At 35.8% G+C, this 22,153-nt stretch overlaps 1 protein-coding gene across 1 annotated transcript in view; it reads right to left on the bottom strand.

Moving 5' to 3' along the window:
- Xirp2 (xin actin binding repeat containing 2) overlaps positions 1–22,153 on the bottom strand; it is a 73,964-nt gene that overhangs the window by 28,814 nt on the left and 22,997 nt on the right. The window contains exons 2-3 of the mRNA XM_013142640.2: positions 21,059–21,204; positions 14,487–14,624 (exon numbers count right to left, since the gene is read on the bottom strand). Of these exons, the coding sequence (XP_012998094.2) occupies positions 14,487–14,624; positions 21,059–21,115 (195 nt within the window). The 5' untranslated portion in view covers positions 21,116–21,204. The remainder of the gene's footprint in view (positions 1–14,486; positions 14,625–21,058; positions 21,205–22,153) is intronic.

The raw sequence follows: 22,153 nt of genomic DNA, 5'->3' as shown, positions 1-22,153 counted from the left end.
ACATTTTTGTTAATAAAGAATTCAATACACATTACACTTAATGTCTGATTTTTTGTGTGTTTTCCAGGACATGTAAGAAGATTCTGAGAAAGCACAGTTTTCCGGCAAAGAGTGTCATGAAGATTTCTTATTACTCAAATTTGCCTGTTTCTTTCACAGTCTGTCTCAATGTTCCTGGCTACAAGTCTTTTTCACTGGAAAGAATAACATTTTAAATCCTTAAATAAAATATGAGTAATAATGAAGAAAATAGATTTGAATCTGATCTAAGCATTTCATTTGTTCGTGCAGATGATCTAAATTATCTGCACAAACAAAGCATTTCAGGACACATGTTAATTACAACCAGAAATGAATTAACTGAGCTTTGTTTACAATAAAGATTTTTAACCCCTATTTTAAAATAATTTGAGGATATTTCAATCCTTATTTTAAAATAAAGGTTTTCTTTAAAGTAAGGAAAAGATGGAGAAAACCAAAAGGATATTTCTGACAGCAATGGTGAATGTAGCTACAAGAACTTCAGGAGTGGAAAGCGATTCAGGTAAAGACAAGACTGTTGGGTTATGGAGGGAGTTTGACATCAATGGAAATGAAAAATCAAGCAAACAAGTCATAACTGATTTCAGTCTTACTTAGAATTCTAAAAACTACATGATGGAGGTCAGGAAAGCAATGAAAGAGAAACAGCTACTGTCGATTGCACGTTGGTAAGTATTAAGGAATATATAAGGCCTAACACATTGAATGCCATCAATTTTCTTTAAAATTCTATCACTGTAGATTTCTAAAAATTAATTACATTCAGCATAAGCAGTAAATGGGTTTTACGGAGGAATGCTAAGGGATCAAGAGAGAAGGGAGAGAAAAAAGGGAAATGTGTTGAAAAAAAAATTAAGGTGTGTTATGCACACGTGCCAACACCTCATAAGGGATGCACACATTATTTTCTACAGATGTGTACTAATAAAGAAGATATGAAGAAAAATACTGTGCAAAATGTAATTCAATGACAAAGTTGTATCATGATTACAGTGTATTAACTGGATTCCCATCAGTTAGATATTTAGAATCAAAACTTAACATTTTAAAGTAGTAAGTGCTCAACATGAATTTTGTGATATACTTGAAAGATAAACATAATGCTCCTATTATTTTCATCTCTGTACACTAACGAAAGGCTTGTATTAAGAGGAAAGGCAGGAAAATAACTTGTGGGGAAGAGTGAAAGCCTTTTCTATTGAAAGGGGTGGGGAAGAAGGAAATGTACTTGGTGGGATTCTACTTGTTTAATTTCTAGAATGAGGGTGCAAAAAGTTTATGAAAAGAGACTCATGAATTGAAGTAAAGTACTGACGTCACCGAAATTCCAAAAATCTCCTCCAAATACTTTTAAACATTACAATATATTGTACTGCTGTATTCAGTTACATGATTGATACCCCATGGACAAGGAATCAGTTTCAAATGCTATAGTAAGATTTACTGATGTCCATAGAGGGCACTGGTATTTATTTACTCAAGGATAAGAAAAATCAAAGCTGTGTAACTTCTCCTGTTAATCTGGATATATTCCCTGTTCCTCTGATAGGGTGAATGAAATAGCTTCCTCTCCTTCCTAAACCAACGAACAGCTTACTTCCTAGACCACTTGGTAGAGAGGGATGCAGAATAAGTTGTGAGAAGATATACACTTACTCCTTCTGTGATGCCAAGATTTGTGAAGAAGCAAGAAAAAAATCTAAGAATTTCTGAAACACTTTTCTCCAACAGTGTAACTCTCAGGACAGAACCTCTTAGTGTCACTTCCCTTTCTCAGCTTTCCGCTTCTTCAGGTTTTTTTAGCATGATAATTTGTTTTTAATTATGCAAATTATATTCTACATGAATACCCTGAAGAATAGGCAAGCTTGACACAACCCAGGCATTTTCAAAGATCTGACAATGGATTTATTTTGAGAAATAGTGACCCAGAACCAAAAATAACCGAATAATATCCTCTGATGGCAGGTACTTATTGGACATCCATTTTCATAAAAGGAACGACACGGAACAATATGTTTCTCAGATTTCCCTAAGTTCCATAAGCATAATGAATCTGTAATGTTAATGTTTTCTTTTGTTATATTTTCTCTGGTGTCTCAAAGTAAGTATCTAAAAACTAAAAATTCTGTGACTTACCATTCCATTATAAAAATTTGAAAACACAATTAATTTTATTAGTATAGTGGAAAATACGAGGTTTAAATTTGAGAAGTATGTTCAATATAATAACATTAAAGGTAATTTCTAATTTTAATTACCATGAGCCTTCAGAGAGAAGAGGAAATACAAATGTCTCTTCTATTTCAACCTTTTCAAAATTATCTTTCCTTCTCATAACAGACACAAGATTTCATTATGTCAAAAGGTTTGTATTTCACATCTTTATCAACACTGAATCTTTCTTAAGATCATCTGTTTAAATGTGGAAGAGCTGCTTTGCTGAGATCCTTTGCCTTTGGGGAAGGATTCAGGTGTTACTCCCTTTAGGACCTGGGGCCCTGTCTCAATGCATTGTATTTTAAAGGAATGGAGGATATAAATGCCTTTTTCTTCTCTAAATGAAATTGAAAATATGTTCTACTAGAACAAATAGGTTTATAGAAACAATAGGCCCAGAATGCCATTAAGGAGCAGAGAAACTGTAGTAGTGGAACTCTAATGGGGTAAACACTGTTCGCACCACTCTGATTACGAACAATGACTAAGATAAGTCATAGAAAGAAACCAACTAGAACAGGATTATTCGAAGCACTTGAGTCTGTGCTTACAACTTAGTTCTGGGTATTTGTACCACTCTCTGAGGTCATGGATTCCTGAGGAAAAAGGGTCAAGAACTCTTCATTTGTTAATGTTCTTAAATCCATGGATGCTCTCAGGAAAATTAGTTCATTTTGGTTTTTTTCCCCCCTCAAAATAGTAAAAGAACTGACACTGAATTGGTGCAGCATATACACTGCAGTATTTCACATAGATGAAATTTCCACCAAAGACTCATGCTAACCTTCTGCAGGTGCCCACGGTGTGCAATGGGAATGTGTTTCCCTTTATAATGATTCATTAGAATGGCCTGTGAACCCATCTATGTGCCAGCTGGACGACACTTACACTCACAGGCTCTGAAGCAAAAAGTTGAATGGAAAATTACAAAGTGACTGTGACTTAAACTTTATGGTTATGCTTCAGCAGACAGCAATTACCATCAACTTCATTTGAGGACAGCAGAAGTTGAGAGTTACAGTGTGTGGCTATAAAGTAGTATGTTAGTAGATCTGAGAAGACTTATTATATTTTATGAGCACACCCTGTATCCCAGGGAACGTCTGAACAGTGGTTAAGTTATGTAAAAAGTGAAATGACTCTGAGCATCACTATTGCATTATTTAATAAGTTTTTTTACTTTCCAAATAAATAATATTCTTTGTTTTTGACAAAATAATGTTATTGGCATATAAATATCATTAAGTACGTAGATAATATAATTTTAAGAAAATAGAATTTTAATGAAAGGCCACAATAATTGAATCCTACTTTTCACCGTATATTTATCTAATAAAATGATACAATTATTAATTCATTTGGTCTACTTTTATTCTAATCGTATAGCTTAATTTAAATGTTTTAATAGACCTTTGGTTGATTTCTATAATTCTATTCTTTATTCTTAATATTCTAATATAACATCTATATACAACAACTCATCATTTTAATATGGTTACCATTAACAAAAATGTTAACTATATTTGCTAGAGGAGCCTTAAATAGGATGTTTGGCTGACTAGTATTTATGTTTTCACCATGAATTCTTTAAGCCCCTGCTTTCTTTTTGTTCTGCACAATCCACTGTTCTATTATTTGATGGCAGTAGGCATCTGAAGAGAAATGATTGCATGAACAGAGCAGAAAGGCTTTGTGCTCAGAGGAAGGACCAAGGGATGTGGGCAGAGGATTAGCTTCAGATCTGAAAGGAAGAGGGGAAGTGGTTCTTACTGAGATAACAAATCTTGACTCAGATTTGCATTGTCATATTCATTGCTGAACAGTAGAATCATCTGGAGAGTTATCAAATGCCACAATCCCTGACCATACTCTAGAACAATTAAATCAGAACTACCTTAGCTACCCAGGGAATTCCAGTATATAAACACAAGTAAAGAGAGCTTAAGTGCCCAGAGCCTCCACTGAGTCATGCCTCAGCCCGATAGGAAAAATGACTGGATTTTAAATCATAATAGAATCAGAGTAGAGGTAAGAGGTGATGTATAAGGACATCTCTAAACAAGCCCAGGTCAAGGCCTGAGAAGCAGCAGATGGAAGATTCACTGCAAGTCATCACCACTACGTCTCTGGAGCTCAGTCAGAGGAAGCTGGAGCAGAGAAGGTGGTAGGGCTTCCCAAGAATTATGGGGTGAATTTCTGGACAGATTACTCTCAAGCAGTCTAAAGGGACAAAAGAACTAGTAGTTGTTTTGGGCTTACAGAAAAGGGCTTACTACCTTTTTATCCTGAGTATATTTTTCTTTTATTTTCCCCATTGTTGGCATAGGCAGTTTTAAACATGGTTAATTTGTTTCATAACTTGAATGACAAAAATTTGTCACAGAACACAAATTCTGTGGATTCAGTTCCTACAAAAACCAGTATGTGGCTCCTCCATGATTTAGAGAGTATAAGAAGGTGGATGTGAGTGGAAAAGAGAGACACAAACATAGATTGATTAACAAGACAAAGCCAGCTTTAAAGTGACAAGACAGGAGGGCCATAAACACAGACTCATAGTAATGAAGTGGACAGTCATGACCCTGGCAGAGACAGCTCAGAATGGAAGAGTAGACAAAAAGAGAGAGAGAGAGAGAGAGAGAGAGAGAGAGAGAGAGAGAGAGAGAGATCAATTGAAGCATGAATCTATAAACCCACACCCAGAGTTTGCATAACTGCTTCTATCCACATTGAAAGGAGAAGTGAGTTTTTGGTGTGTAGCAAAGCTGACTTGCTGAATGACATAGCTGAGAACTGGGGTGGTTAGTTAATAACTGCATTCTGCATAAAGGAGCTCCTGCTGATCCGTCCTCATGTGGTACTGGTGATAATTAGTTGAGGCCATAATATTTATTTAGTGAATTCTTGGTCTCCTAATTCTGAATCAGCATTAAAAAGTTAGTCTTTTATGTTCTTTCATCACTGAAGTCCTTTTAGCCACAGGCACTGAGAACGAGCATAAACTGATTAAAGGACTGAAATCAAAAGAGAAAATAGGAGAAGATTTGTTATTAGAGTTTTAATTTTTAAAGGAGTGAACCTGGTCCATCTAGTCTATCTATAAGCCTTATTTATATGCCTCTTGAGGACAAGAGTTGTGCTGTTTCTGTTTCCCTGAGGAGACCAACGGGAGACTCTGGTATCATCATTCAGCCAGTGGGAGATTCAAGCGCATTCTCTGGCCTTTCTGGAGAAAGGTCAGGAAGGTTCATTCATTTGTATCAACTTAAAAGAAGCAGTTCTCTGGCAAATAGAGGCTCTTATATCTTAGAATTTGTGCATAATAGCCTCATATATTGAACAAATTTTTTATGAAGACAATTTTAGAAATTTATCTATCTTCATTGTTCCAATTGCACAAGGTATAAAATGTCAGGAGATGGTTCCTTCCCCTTACAAATTATTTTCTTTTCCTTCTGTACATCAACTAAAACGTGCTGAGAAACCACAATACACAGTACACTAATTTCAGCCCCAGTAGAAATAGAAAATAAACAGCACCCCCATTCCCAGATCTTCCTATTTTTGCTCATTTATTCAAGTTGTATAGCCTTTTCTCTTTGCTGAATTCAATTTATATATTAATTATACTATTTTTTCTCAGAACACCTTGTCACTCTGCTATGAATAAAACAGCTTCCAGAATCAAATGCTACCCTATTCATTTGCTTCCACTTAAAAAACAAAATTTCATGTGTTGTGGCATCATGGAGATGTAATGTATTCAAGCAGACTATATTTTATGTGCATTCCTCTCCTTGCCTTTGGAGATGTCCAGCTTGTCTCATTTGTCTTAGATGAGGCTAACCAGTCTTCCTTAAAAGATATTCTACTGTATATTTTAAAAATATTCATTAGAAGCACCAACGACTCCAGCAAAACATATGTCCAAAGCATGTATAAGAATGCTCATTTTAAGCTAATTTCTAAATATTATAAAGAACTGCAGAAATTGTCACCCAGAGAAAAAATAGAACTTTTAAAAATCTTAAATTGTGAAGTTCAGGAAAAAAACAGTAGTCCTTGGTATTTCTGCACATATATAAAGTGTTTATATGAATCATATTCTAATTCAAGACAGTTTAATACTTGATCATGTCCTCTGTCAGCTTTCATGGAAATACTATGAATGCTAATAGCCAGCATTGACTGAACAGTTTAATATATGTCAGATATTATGCTAAGGGTTTTTCATGAACTGCATTGTTTTTATTTTCTTAAAATTATCCTGGTATTTTATTCTCATTTTATAGAAAAGATTTGATATTCTGCTGGTTTGAATATTTGTTCCCTCCCAATCTCAAGCTGAAAGTATTCACCATGATGATAGTATTGGGGGGTGGGACTTTGAAGACGTTTTCAGGCTCACCCTCATAAGTGGAATACCATTGTTTCTCTCTTTTGTTCTGTCTCTCTCCTCTCATATTCTTGCTTTCTGTCACCTTATGTTGTGGCAAGACTCCTGCCAAATGCCAGGACCTTGATATTATACTTCTCAACTTCCAGAACTAATAGCCAATAGTCATATTCATTATAAATTATAAACTTATAAATTAAAAGTCATCTGGTCTGTATCATTTTCTTGTAGCAGCACAAAACAGACTAATGTGGGTAGCTGGCTCAAAAGATTTACAACTCAAGTTTTTGGATTCTGGATCCAAATGGTTATTACTCCAGACTGCTTCATTTTGAATACTGTTATTCAGTTGTAATATTCATTTTAAAATGGTGCACATAATTAAAATATAACATGACACATCCTCGATTATAACTTAGGTTTTGATATCTAGTTATGTCAGGGCTGTTAACAGAAATTTATGTGACCTTGAAAAATTATGCAGTACGTTAAAAGTTAAAGGTTGGTTTGAATCACATACAAGAAATACTTTGCAATATGGACATTTAGTTTATCAAAGTATATTTAATTTGCTGGAAAATAATTATAGGTCACCTTTAAAGAGGTTGAAGCACACAGATGTCAGATAGTATCTGTCACAAGCTGTCAAAAATGCTTTCTATCAACCTAAAATTGTCCAGAGAATGTTCCAAATCCACATAATCTTTCACAGCACGAGTGTTTACATTTGGATTTTAGCAAGAGCAGATGTAGGTGGAAAGATAGATATACTGTCATTCATTGCATCACAGTCAGTGGAAGGCTGAAGGTCAAGAATGCTTTTGATACTTGACATGGATGCAGTACAGTGATTTAACATGAAAGCGACTACCTAAGGGCTGACTTGCACTGATTACTTCCAAAATGTTTGGAGTTCCATCTCTCTTTCCTACTTAAGCCACTTAAAAAGAAAAAAAGTGAGCAACTTCAGAAAAGAAGAGGCTTCCAGAGCTTCACAATTAATATGTAAAGAACTTCTCAGTATGGCATAAAAGTTTGGAAAAAGAAGTGAAGGGGAGCTTCGCATAAGAAGATGAAAGTCAAAGCCTGACTGTAGGAATGCAACACTAAGAAAATCCTAGAGTGCTAAAGGGTCCAAGGTTTCTTTGGGGGAGTATTTTAAAAGCAAATTGTGGTGGTACAGCACAGCTCTGCAGATACACTTAGGAGTTAGTGAGTTGTACTCATCAAGTGGGTATATTTTATGGTACAGAAATTATATGTTAATAAATCTGCTAAATCAGAAAAAAAAGAATTTCTAGAAATACCAGAGATCATAAAAAGAACACAATAAAACAAAATCAGGGGAGAGACAATGACGATTTCACCTCCATAACACATTTATTCTGGTACTTGTTCCAATATATCTTGAGGATACTCCTTTGAGGTTAGGGGATGGATTATTTAGAATGATTCTCACAAAGGGAATCTGTTATAGCAACGGGGGAAAGAATATTCCTCAGAAGTATTCCTTTGCATTCCAATATTAAGAGCCTACTTATTTTTACTGGCATAGAATACTGGAACCTCAACACTAAGGCAAAATGAAACAACACTGAGGTGATGTTTCCAATTTAAATATCAACAGAAAACATGCTAAGAGATTTATAATTTCATAAAGAGAGCTGGGTGCCATTCATATTTACTGGAGGCGATATTGGCCGTTTGGAGAAGAAAAGTCAAATGAGTGATATTAAAAACTAACCAGCAGGGAAAAGTTAATCAAGATAGCCCAACCTATCCTTATAAAAACCAGAATTTGCCTACCACCTCCTCCTCTCCCTGAGGGACCTAGAATAGCTCCTTTTTCTAATTTTCATAATGCTCCACAAGCCAGAGGTGTGTAACTGCTAATTGTTAAACAGCCAGAACAATAAAGATCCATGAATCTAGAATATACAAATGGCACACAGTCCTCTTTAAAATGTCTGGAATTAATGTCCCTAAATGTCTAAATGAATGTTCCTGTATTTTCTGGCTCCCTTTTATTTTCTATTTCAGAACAGTTTTTCACTATGTATAAAACATCCTGATCCATCAGCAAGCAGAAGGGGCTTTTAATCTCAGAGATGGTTCAACTTTCAAATTTTGTCTAGGGCAATTACTGATTTCCCGGACAAACTGTAACCAAATGGCTAATTCAAATGTCTGACTACAATATATTACAAAGAAGCAAAGCATATTGGACTTAATTATTACACTTATTGAAATTACTACTAAATGTGACATTAAATATTGTCACACGCCCAAATCAAATATTCTTTCTCGTAACTCAAACTTGACTTCCAAATTAAGATATTTGGCCAGGGAAGGATTTAGGAGAGGTTGATCTCAAGTACTTTCAATAATCACACTGAAAACACTGCCATAGTCAAAAAACATCTTAGTAAGAATAAAATTCACCTAATAGCAAACATAATGTCTTCACTTCCTGCTGATAGAAGAGTTTTTGGAATGCATTTAAACAGATTTAAAAGTTTAAGTGAATATCTAAAATATAATTTTTACACTTTCCTCTCTATAGTGAAATTTGGCATTTATCACAAATTTCCAGTGGTAATGAAGTTTTCTTTAGAAAGTAGAAAATGACTTTTTTACTATATTTCCCCACAGAATTCTGCATGCAATGGACTTTGATTAAAAGGGAATTACTAAGTTATTAATACTTATAGTTCTTTCATATTGTATTTTATTGTATTATAGTATCATTAAAGCTTATTTATTTCTCAGGGAAATATAGGTATTCCTATCACATGTGGGGATAGAAAAGGGAAGTTTAGAGAAGTCACATGATCCCAGAGCCATGCATTTTAATTATGTTCACATTCTCAGTGGAGTCTACAAATATAATAAACTATATTTTCAGGGACTTACTAGTGGAGATTTGTGTATCTTTGAATTTATTTCCCCTAGCACATATTTTCTCTTGATAGACATATATTGAGAATTTTCACTTATGTAAACAAGGTCTAGAAGTCTAAGCCAATCAGCAACCTCCAGCTGCAGCAATTTGTTCAAGGATGAACACTCTTGTTCCATTCAGAGCCCATTAGACGCAATGTGGTTTTGTACTGGGAAAAGAATTCTGAGTCTACAGGAAATTTGGGTGAGGATGGACCCAATCCAGAGGAGGTGAGATTAAGAGGTCAAGAAAAAATGATATGATTTAGGTAATACTTACTTTTAATACAAAATGATGGCAATGCTCATAAGGTCCAGGCATTGTTTTAATTACTACAAACACAAATGTACTTATTTCTCTAAACAAGCCCATAAGGTGGTTACTGCTATAATCTTGCTTTTGTAAGTGAGGGTAATGAGGCACAGAGAAGTTCTGAGCCTTAGCTAATGTCAGACGGTTAAGGGAACAGGACCTCGAAGGCAAGTGATCTCTCTAATATCTATGCCCTTAGTCATCATGGAAAGGTCATTCATTACCAGTTTTCCTGGTAAAAGAATGCTTGCTATGGCCTATTTCAAGATATTAATATGATATCATGTGATTTAAAAATTTTTCCTTGTTGGGTATGATGGCATACGACTGTAATCCCAGCACTTGGGAGGCTGAGGCAGAAGGATTGCTGCAAATTTGAGACCTGCCTTGGTTACAAAGTGAGCTAAAAACATGCCTGCACTGCATAGCAAGTCTTGGTCTCAAAAAAAAAAAAAAAATCCCTCAACTTCTGGGAGAATGATAGAGTGGTGAGCAGCAGAGAAAAAAACGTATCCAAGTTTTGCTGTCCAGACCCTGGAATATAGCAACATGAGGAAGAGAAGGAGGAAAGCAGTGGACCCAGGAACCATTGGACCTGAGACTTGAAACTCATGCAAAGAGATAATTCAGGAATTTAGCGAAAATAAACCCAGGGACATTGGCCCTGCTGGAAGGGGAGAAACAAGACGGCAAGGCAGCCCCAACCTCTGCGCACTGGTGGAGGTCCTGCCAGCTGGGGAGAAGCAGCAGGGAAGCCATGCCACCTCCTTCTGTGTTAGCAGAGGCCTTCTCAGCCAGAGAGGAGCACCAAAGGAGTCATGCAGCACCCGTGGGTGCCGGAGGAGGCCTGTCAGCTGAGGAGAAACAGCGAGGAAGCTGCCTCTGCCTCCCAGCCCACCCTCACCCATAAGCCACCAGACACCACACAGGCTGAGAGGCTAGTAACTGAAGCAGGGAAGTAAACCGACATTCGTGCTGTTTGATTGACTTTGCAGGTCTGGGGCTGGTAGTCTGGGCAACTATTTAGAGGAAAACAATATGCAATATAGCAATGATTGTTTATTTCTTACTGTCCTAACACTATTTTGTTTTGGTTCTTTATACTGTTCTGTTTTACTCCCTTTAAAATAAAAAAAAAAATTCCCCCCAAATTTAATATTTACAGAGTTGGTGTGAGCCAGTTCTTGATACATCACTAGAGTTTACATAAAACCTCCTCTCCATAAGAATGTACCTCTTTGGATAGATAATGTTTCTTTTGCTTTAAATCATTTTGGCTAGATTTCCTGCCATTTGTAATTTTAAAGTCTGAACTGATACAAAGTTGCCTAGATAATATTTTCACATAAATTGCTGTTTGTCGTATTTTATGAGATGTGATTAAAATATACGGGACATGGTTAAATGGGATAAAAGGCATGGTGCCATTAATCATACTCAGAATACTCCCCTGTGCTTTGAGCACCTTTATCCCATCTTTCATGCCCCTGTCTGGAGCAGTTCTGATAATTATCTTTTGTGAGTGTCTTTAGTTGTGGCTCTCTCAATGGCTTGAACGCAGTTAAAACTTTTACATTTCTTGCTCATTTCAACTTTGGGGAAGAGCTAGAAGTAAAACAGAACCAAGTCCAACGAATGAAGTAGATGAGGATGCACTGTTATATTTTATGAGCCTATCTATGCGTTGGATGGCCCTTAGCAGTTGCATTCTCTGTAATTCTGATTTACCTTGTAAGGACCAAAAAGAACTTCAGAACTGTTTCCAAGAGCAACAAACTTATGGCACAATTGTGTTCATAGTGATGGAGAGTATTTTTCCTTTTTTTTTTTTTTTAATCGATACAAGGATCGAACTCATGACCATGTGCTTGCAAAGCAGGCACTTATGCCGCTGAGCTAAATCCCCAGCCCCAGGGAGAGTATTTTGAAGTGGTTAATGGCAATGCATCTTTTATTGTAATACATGTTTAAAAATTAAATCTTCACCATATTTTTTGATCACACTTATCATCTCCACAATAATTTCATGAGATAGGTACATAACTCATAAGGTTCCTTACCTTACTTGAACTAAGGTTTGGGAGGGGGAATTAGAGATTTGGTCTATGCAGTATTGGCTACATAATTTTACCAGATCCAGCACAATATAAAAAGGTGGGATTCTTTGTTCAAATGTTATTGAGAATTTCAAGCTGGAAATACTATGGTGTTAAACTATGTCAAAGTCCTTCTGAGACTGAAGCTCCTATGTAACTTCAAGAGTCACAATTCATGAAGGTGGCCCTGGGTCTATATTACTCAGCAGGAAGGTGGCAGAGATGATGGCTAATCTCAGATTCAAAGTTCCAAAGTCCAAACTGCTCTCCTGTGCAATAAGGGGTCCACAAAGACATTTCTCATACTTCTATGCAGAATTTACTTAAATTACTACCATACTTTTATTTTGTATTGTTCATCAATTTCAAGTAAGCACGTACATCTATGGTTAATTCCAAGACTCCTGTATTACAACATTTAAATTAGATTACCAGCATGCCCAATTTCAATTTCTTATTTAGGTTATTTTTCCTTGGGCAACATTAGGTAGAAGTATAGCCATAAGTTTACTGAGCTAGTTATATTGCACATTTTATACTTTTTAGAAAAAGAAAATAAATCACAGTTCACATATTAGATTTTTAATCATTCTCCTTGAAGTGCTTCCTTTTCCCTTGCCACACATAATGACAAAAGCTTCATTTAAAAAAAAGGCAACGCTATACGTCATGTGAATTTTAAAAGATTATTAAGTACATTTTTATTTCCCACACAAAATTTCATTCCCCAGTTACCTCCTTTCTCACAGAAAAACACAGTCTTAAGTGTATCAGCCTCCAGTAAAATTACAACCTTTCCAAGTATCAAGCTCCATCTGCTGAGATATATTACTTAGCTTCTCATGTTTGAATATTATTATAGCTCATGACAATATTGGTGATATATGATAATGAAGGAATGAAAAGGGAAAAATTTTATGTAACATGTAGCAGTTGTATTATGTAGTTTTATATAACATCTGGGTTCCAGTATTCAATTTTTGATGATTTTAAAGAAAAATAAAAATTCCCACAATAAACAGATTCGCATTTAATCTGTGCAAAACAATCAGCAGATAGTTTGTCATGAATTACCACCTAGAAGCAAAGCTCAGTGTATCCACTGCTTTCAATTTTTGTTTGTATATTGGCTACTCTAGGCTATTGAATTTTCATCTGTGTGTAAAACGTGAGACCCTCAATAGGGTATAGTCCAGCATGCCTCATATAGCAAAATGTTGCAGGTATATAAGTAAATCTACAAATATGTTTAAGGACAATTTTCTAAAATTTTTAAAAATAATTTTATTTCAGGTACTGGGAATTGAACTCAAGGTCTCCTATATACTTGACAAGAACACCATCACTGAGCTATACCACTAGAGTTTTTTTTTTTTTTTAATTAAAAGGAAAAAAAAGAGAAAACAAAACAAAACAGTGTAAGGGTACAAGTAATACAGAATTACAAAAAAAAGTAAGAAATCACTACTTAATAGATTACATAATGTCATCTTAGAAATAGTTGTTCAAGTTACGGGATTAAAGCATACAAAGTGGACATTCAAACGGTGAGACTGCAAACAGTTATGTTCAATGATCTGACAAAACTTCAGTAATATGGTCATCTATCTTAACACACCTAAACACACTGCAGTTGTATCCTTTAGAGCACTTTCTTTTCCTTTCTTTTTTACAACAAAATTTACACATTTTGGGTTTTATTACTCCCATAGTTCTAATTACTTTTTTTTTTGGAAAAGAATAAAACAAAACATGACAAAACAAAGCAGTCAGTCAAAACAAAGGATAGACATAGCACATGATGTAAGAACAGAGTACAAGGTTATCAACAATGGTTACCATAATGCTTCTTGCTTCCTTAAAAGAATTGCCTATATCATTAGGTATTAATAAAGCTGAACAAAACAGTACAGAACAAGACCAATAAAACCTAAACACTGTAAACGTTACAGGACTTACCACTAGAGTTTTTTAAAAAAAAATATTTGTGTATATGGTACTGGGAATTGAACCCAGGGCCTTTGCACTCAGCTACATCCCTAACCCCCTTCTTTCTCCCCTCCCCCACTATCCCTCCCTCCCTCCATTGCTTCCATTCTCCTTCCTTCCTTTCTTTTTTTCTTTCCCTCCTCTTTTTTTTTTTTTTTTACTTTGGGACAGGGTCTCACTGCTTGTTACATTGCATAGGCTGGGCTCAAATTTGAAATTCTCTTAGTTCAGGATCTCACAATGCCAGGATTATAGGCATGCACCACCATGCTTAGCTTTTAAAATCTTTATTTTGAGACAGGGTCTTGCTATGCTGTCCATCCTACCCTCAAACTTGTGATTCTCTTGCCTCACAAGCAGGTGCCATTGTACCATGTGTAACTTTTAAAATATGAATAATGATCATACATTTTCACCAAAGAAGGGTAGTTTGTACTAGTGAGAGAAGTTCAGTCATACAAGATTTGTCCGTCACGCATAGTGGTGTTACCTGCTCAGTTCTGTTCTGGTGTTGGTATTGGAATCGAGAAAATGTATTACAGGAAGAAGTAATTTCATCCTTTTCAAACTGTTTCTTCACCTTGGCCAAACCACCAGGCACTGTGCACATGCTGGATTCCTCCATCATCTGGGATGATTTAAGAAAAAGGAAAATTAATCTTACATCTAAGAGAATGGAATTCTCATGTTTATTTTTGTGATTACTGACAATTACTGATGAGAAGTATATTAGAAATATACACAATCATTTCAGCAGCTTGTACTGAACTCCTTAATAAAATTACTCTCTCTAAACTGAAATTAGAAGAATTTTCAAAATACTGATTTAATTCTCATTTCAAATAAAATTTGATGTCTGGACATGATATCTATTAAAATAAATTTCCCTAGTAATATATTATCAGAGTAGTGGATATTAGAGTAATGGGTTGAATTTTTACTCACAACTAGTTGTTAAAATATAAAGCATTTTTAAGCAAAACATTCAGAATAATTGTTAAAGTCTTTTTGACTCCAAAGATTATTTAAATTGTGAAAGATGAACAAAATAAAGTGTTGCAGAACATTGTCACTGAAATTTGAATCACGGTTGTTTTTCTTAATCCTTGACCTCAAAGAACAGGTAGAAGAACACTGCACCATTACTCCAGGAATGGCTCATTCAAGATGCCTCTCTAAATTCTCACTGGAAGTCAGAATTGGGCTTTAACGTTAGGAAGGTCTGGTCTATTCTTATCATCTTACAGATGAAAAAACTGATTCTGTTACATATCTCTGGAAGCAACTTGCAAAACAAGGACGAATACTGTCTAATCTTACGCCCTCACAAGCAGTGCAGGAGCTGCTCAGGATTTTGCTTTTGATGAATCAGTGCACCCCACAGCCCAGAAGGCACTCAAGCCCAAGTGAGATGACAACTCTGAAGCAAGTGGAATCCATGCCAGGTCCCTCTCCAGGAAGCTTCCAAGTCTGCTTGCTGCTGGGAGGAGACACAGCACTCTGCAAAGCACAGCAGGTCTCCTGAGGTCTGGTGCAGTCCTGATATAACCTTGGAAACCTTAAGGCCTTGAAATTGGAGGCCTGGGAGCTGAGGTTCCCAAACCATGAACTGTGGACACCTGGGATCCTGGAATATGCAATTTCTCAATCAGATGCTAAAAATACAGCATTTATTTCAGGATTTGATTCTCCTACTTCAGAAGTTTGGAGATTGAACTGCTATGCAGGATTATCTGAAACTTGTGAAGACTCAGATGGCTGAATTTTTGAGCGAATAACCTTTCCTTATTTCCATGGACTGTCAGATATTCCAGAAAATGCTGTATGTAAAGAAGAGATATAACTGTATGTTTCTATATACTAGATAAATATTTTATCAAATTCTACAACATACTTAAAATTCTAATCAATTACTGCAATTCACTACATGAAAGGTCATAAGAATGTATGACCTTTTGAAATTCAAGAAAGAGTAAAGAAATGGAAGGGTAAATTAAGGCTACAATATTTCACTTATCCCATTAATTTACATAAGGGATGTCCCTGGATAGATGATATACAGATTAATATAAAAATATAAAAAATTATGGAAATTTAGGTAAATATTGTCAAGAAGAATCTTATTGTTTCAAACAACTATAAATAGTGTAAAAATCACTTGCAAATCAATCTGATAAACCACGTTAATTATATTAAGAACTGGATACTTTCCCAGTAAGTGTATTTTCAGAAAAACATCAATTATCATCCTGGACAAGTTTCCTCCCTTCTACCACATTAATTAAAACCCTGATATACTCATTTCTCTTCTTTGGCCTTGCTTTTAGGAGCTGGACCACATTACACAAGAAAACGAGTGTACGGTTGGTTATTTTTCATAGCAGCCCTCACCCTGCTTCTGTTGCCCTTACTATCTCCAGACACAGCTGCAACACATCCACTCAGCTGAAAGAAAGGCTCTGAGATGTGAGTGGTGGCAGTAAGGTGTCTTTGGGCTCAGCTTGGACAGCAAGATCTACCCAGGAGAGAACACAGCACTTGCTAAAGAGGCATACACTGCACCTGGATTGCCTCTGCCTTGCTCAGATGAGGTCACTTGTATGAGTTTTGTCTTTTTAGTACTGTGTTTTAATCACTTTTCTTGTAGCTGGGACAAAATATCCAAAGAGAATTTTTTTCTGGTTTATATTTCAGTCCAGAGTCAGCTGGCTCCAAAGTAGTATGGCATTGCAAAGGGAGGGTGGGGAAGGAATCCAGGAAACAGAAAACTAAAGGAGGAGCTGGGGAGGCAGATGGCCAACTTTTACAACCAGAATCCCACCTCCCAACAACCAGCCAACAATAAATCCCTTACTACCCAATCACATTTCAAAAGGTCCACCTCTGAGTACTTGAGGATTTGTGGGGATATCTAAATATAAACCTTAACATTCTGCTTCTGGCACCTGAACGGCTTGTGCGTATCTCTTTATGCAAAATGCATTTATTTCATCTCTAAGAGTCATCAAAGTTCTAACAGTTCCAGCACTGCTGAAAAATACAAGTCCAACATTTCCTCTGAGAGTTAAGGGAGGCTCTTAGCTAGGAGCTCCTGTAAATTTCAAAAAGAAGTTAAACACTGCCAACATACAATGACACAATGTAAACATTTCCATTCCAAAATGGAGAAGTAGTGGGATAGAAAGAAATGAGAACAAAGCAAGACAGAATCCCAGCAGGGTAAACATTAGCTCCATGTCCAGAAGCTGGCAAAAAAATGTAGTGAAGTGGAACTCCAAATGGCTTGGGTGATTCCACCCCTACAATGTTGTTGGTGATTTTAGCTCATGGGCTCTCTTTTGGTCTGGCTTTGCTCACTCCATTTGACTTCTTTCAAACATTCCATGTTCCCAGATTATCCAGTTTCTTGGAGTCTCTTTTGCACTTTTGGCTTCACTCTCACAGCTTCAAGGGCACAGTGCCTGTCATCCAAAGTCTTTCTATGATACCTGGGTGAAAACCTCCTTAATCCCATAACTATTTCATTGTGCATGTATACAAAACCAGCACCACATGGATGATACCTAGGTTTGGCACTAGCTCAAGCAGTAGCCATGCTCCCTTATATGATGGCTGCAGAATCTTCCTAGTGCTTAGACGATTGAGCGCTGTGAATTGAATCCAAGAAAATCAATTTGCAGGGCAGCTGTTGAGCAGTGTGCCTGTAGTCTTTCTTCTCAAGGCAAAATCTTTCACTTTTGAAAATTTAAACCCGTAAGAAGATGAGGCCTTGCTGATTCTTGATATAGCCTTTAACCATTTTTTCTGATATCCTGATCCAAAATACTTGGGTTTTATTTTTCTTCTCTTTTTCAGAAATCGAGCTATTCCTTGCACTATCTTTATGGGTTCTTTCTTTCTGGAAAAACTGAAAACTTTTAAAATGGTTTTTTTCCTCCTACTTTTCAGTATAAATGTGACTAAAAGCACCAAACAGTACCTATGCCACAACACTAATGCTGGGCTGCCTTGAAATTTCTTCTACCATATTAATTTGCTGACTGGCCTTATTCTCAATTTTCTGCACCAGTTTAAGGACATGAAAGAAGCAGACAAATTTTCTGTCAGTATTTAATAATATACACGGTCTGGAGTCTGTCAATGGAGCCCTTGTTTCCATCTGAATACTGTTGAATCTAGTCTTTACAATCTGCACTTTTACCAGCATTCTGGCCTTCTGAGCTTTGACCATAATCACATCTCAAGTTCAGTTTACAGCATTTTCTAGCTCCATTTTTACAGTACCAAAATCTGCTTCAGTTAGAGTTCAGTTAAAGTTTAATATGAGGTATATATGATTATATAAAGGTTTAGAAGGTAAGGTTACAATGACTACCTATGAAACTAGATCAGAGGTGAAAGAATACAAAATGGCAGTCTGTAAGCTGGACAGCTGGAGGACCCAGTCAAAGGTCACATCTTGGAGCTAACTGCAGAGACGGGTGGTGATTCCATGCAAAGTTAAAGGATTGCTCCTGGAAGCCTGGAGGAGGTGAAGATGAGTATCTAAGGTGATGGTGAAGACAGGAACTTCTTCCTCCTCCTTTCTCTTTTTAGTCCATTCAAGCTACAAGGCTATTGGTTTAGAGTGGGTCTTCCCTCCTTGATGTCAGTCACCTACAGACACAGCAGAGCTTTGCTAACCAGCTAGACAATTCTTACTCAAGTCAAATTGATATATCACAATTAATAAGCCCATAGCATATTCTAAATATCTCAATTAACTTATTATTAATGACCACATAACTGAGACTGCTTTGTGCCACATCTTTTTATGTTTATCTTATTCTGTTTCTTAATTTTTGGTTTGGAAATAAGATTTGGGGTCTAATAGATAGGTCAATAAAACAAAATAATTTAAATACCCAACACTTAAATTTAGATAAATATATTGCCCAGATATCCATTTCTTTACAAAGAGCTGTTGGCCTAATGGAAATAACATAAATTTGTAAATTGGATGGATAGTGATTCTAATTCAAGTCCTAACAAAACCTTGGGGTAGAGTTCCTAAATCTTCTTTTTATAGGCTGGTCATAGCAACATATTTTACACTGATATATTGTATTAAAAAGATAAAGGAAATAAAGTAACACAGCACAGAATCTGACATTTTAATTCATTGCCCAACGAATATTTCTTCCACTGTCCAACCAAGTACTATTTGATTGGATATGAGATAAAGAGAGATTGATCTTTGCTAGCTATCTAAACATGATTAAAATATCTTAAATTCAGTTTGACTTTAAATCCACGAGGGGCAGATTTTGCACTTAAAATAGTTAAATTCATTGCTTAGACAGAGATTTGTCACAAGTAGGTTTGATAATGTTTTGTAGGGGGGATTGGACAAAATTTTCATGCACTAACTAAGCTAAGCAGGTGCATTCCTAAACAAAGCAATTTTTTTCCTTGTATATATTCAGCAGGAATCCTGTGAAATAACAGATATATTCTTCTTTATCACATTATTAGTTTAAAGTCAAAGAAAATTGGATATTTTTAAGGCAAAAATGCTGTCTGTATGAGAGGCAGAAACTAAAGTCATTAAAATGTTACTGATGATGAAAAATTAGGAATTTACCTTGACTTATTGTCAAGGTAATCTCCTAAATGTAATGTTAACTCAAATTTTTGGCCAGTAAAATGGCCATAAAATAAGGAAAACAAAAAGTAATGAAAACATTTTATGCAGATGATTTTCAGATCAGCATTGATTTTTAAAATTTCATATCAAATAATAGAATTAATTTACCTATTTGCCCATTATTAGCCTTTTGTATTTAATACAATTCATGCCAATATATATTAGTTTTAGGGCATATTACATGAACAATTGGCAGGATGTAAATCTTTCTAAATGAAAGATGGATTACTAAACAATCAATCTTTAACCAGAATAATCAAATAAGCTATTTTCCCCAAATCATTTTTTTTTTTCAGATTGGAAGATCAATTTGCAATAAAATTCCTGTACAATCCAGCAGGGGGTGCTCTCTAAGAAGGCTGGCAGGCAGCATACTGGTTCTATTTGTTTTGCAAGTGACTTGTGTCAGTTCTGTACACTTACTCCAAATCACTGGTGTGTCTGCAATGTATTTTAATGACTATGTAAAAACTTAAATGTCATATAGAATTGCAGCATTGTTAATGAGTTTGGCACAGTCAGCCTTGTCTCTAAATAATTTGTAAAGAATAATGTTGAGTAGCTATTTTGAAATACTACATTTTGGCCTCATTTCTCTCTCTCTCTCTCTCTCTCTCTCTCTCTCTCTCTCTCTCTCTCTGTCTCTCTCAGATGCAACACATCTAATTTAGTGAATATAATTATAAAAGAATATTGTTATGTTCCATTAAGCTGAAGGGCACAGAATCCAGAATCTAGTAAATTTTTTTGAATGTGACTTTATTATGTGTTGGCTCTAAAAATTGGTGGTCTTTCTGAATCCTGCAGTTTTCTATAATCATAATTGGTTTTGCAGATGCCTACATAGCTAATCTTTCTCATTTCTATGTTGATTAAGCCTCTCTTAATGGATTTAGTGCATACAGAGAAAAGCAAAAGAAATTATACTGCCAGAGAATTTCAAATGAACCATATATGAGACTAAGGAGGGCAGCATGCAAACTCACATTATTAAAATTTGAATTTAATTTCAACCTTCCTGAAGAGAACAGCTATAGGTTAAGTTATAATGATGACACTAATAACACATTTATACAGTGTCTTATGGCTTACTTATAAATTATCTCCTTGATTCCTCATCAAGACCCTAGGTGGTAGGTGATATTACCCTTTTTCAGTTAATGAAACTTTAGTTCAGAGAAGGGTTAGGATAGTGGTTCAAGTTCATATAACCAACGTGTAGTTTGGCTGATGGTTAAATTCAGTGGTCTGAATTTGATTTACAATATATTTGGCCTTTTTTCACTTTATCCCACTGCCTAGTATTTATTATTCTTGTTCGCAAAAGTGAGAAGAGTCTTTGGACAGACAGAGGCTAAAGAAAAGCTTCAGCTTACATTAGCCGAGAAGCTATGGCAGTCGCCCCTGGAAACAGCTGCCTGGTACCTCGCCATCCGCTCCTTCAGCGAGACCCCTTCCTGGAGATCTGAGGCACTCACGCTCCCAGCTGCACTGCGCTCCTGCTCAGTAGGGCCAACAGTCCCTGAAAGAGAATGGAGCATGCTCAGTTATGTGTCAGGCTTGATAAGTAAGTATAAACACCTTATAAACAGGAAGGCATTTAAAAAACCCTAGTATCAAAATTCAGACTGCAGTATATCATTTTATTTTATTTTATTTTGATAACTGACATCAAACTCACGACCTCCCTCTTGCCAGGCAGACACTTATGTTGCTGAGCTGAACTCCCAGTCCATATCATGTTACTTTTAATGTTTTACAGTCACTCTCTTTTCTTCAAACTTTCAAGCAAAGCTACCAGATGATTGTGTAGAAGCAAATGCTTATATAAACATAAAAAGTCCCTCCTGCAATTATTATGATGGGAAATAGCTATTTATTAATAGATATGCAATGCTAAAAATAAATATTCCTCAAGTATTATGTGTTATAGTTATGTGAATATTCCAAGTATTGTCTACATTACTTCTCTAGCAGCTTCATGAGATAGGTGTGATTAGTCTCTCAAGTGTATTTAGGAGGGAACAGAAGTTCATAGCAGTTACACACTCCATGACTGCCCAATTCCCAAGCTGCAGAGTTGAATGTGCTTAGACTGAATCTTTAGCAAGTCTGCAAATTTAATTCTTATCTCAACCTCTAACTCTGAAGGTAATAGATTTAGCTAAAATATGTGACTACTGCGAGAATTATAGACCATGGAATTTTTTCTTTTATTTACAGAGGCATAGGTTACATAAGAAAAAAGTAATCGTATTTTTAAAATGAGCTTTGTCATAACTCATTGCAGAAAGCCTGATAGTTTCCCATGTAAGCCATCCACCTGACAAAAATAGAGGGTGGCTGCAATTATACAAGTGGAAAATAGTGAAAGAATATTTGTCTGATTACAAAATAATAGTAGACAGAAAGTTCATAGAGATCGGTGAGTCTAATTCAATAGAATTCAATCCTTTTAAGCATAAGGAAAC

Source organism: Cavia porcellus, unplaced genomic scaffold (assembly GCF_034190915.1).
Source record: "Cavia porcellus strain 051 isolate PalLab524CR breed Dunkin Hartley unplaced genomic scaffold, mCavPor4.1 scaffold_12, whole genome shotgun sequence".
NCBI classification, from domain to species: Eukaryota; Metazoa; Chordata; class Mammalia; order Rodentia; family Caviidae; genus Cavia; species Cavia porcellus.
This window is presented reverse-complemented; position numbering and strand designations above follow the sequence as displayed.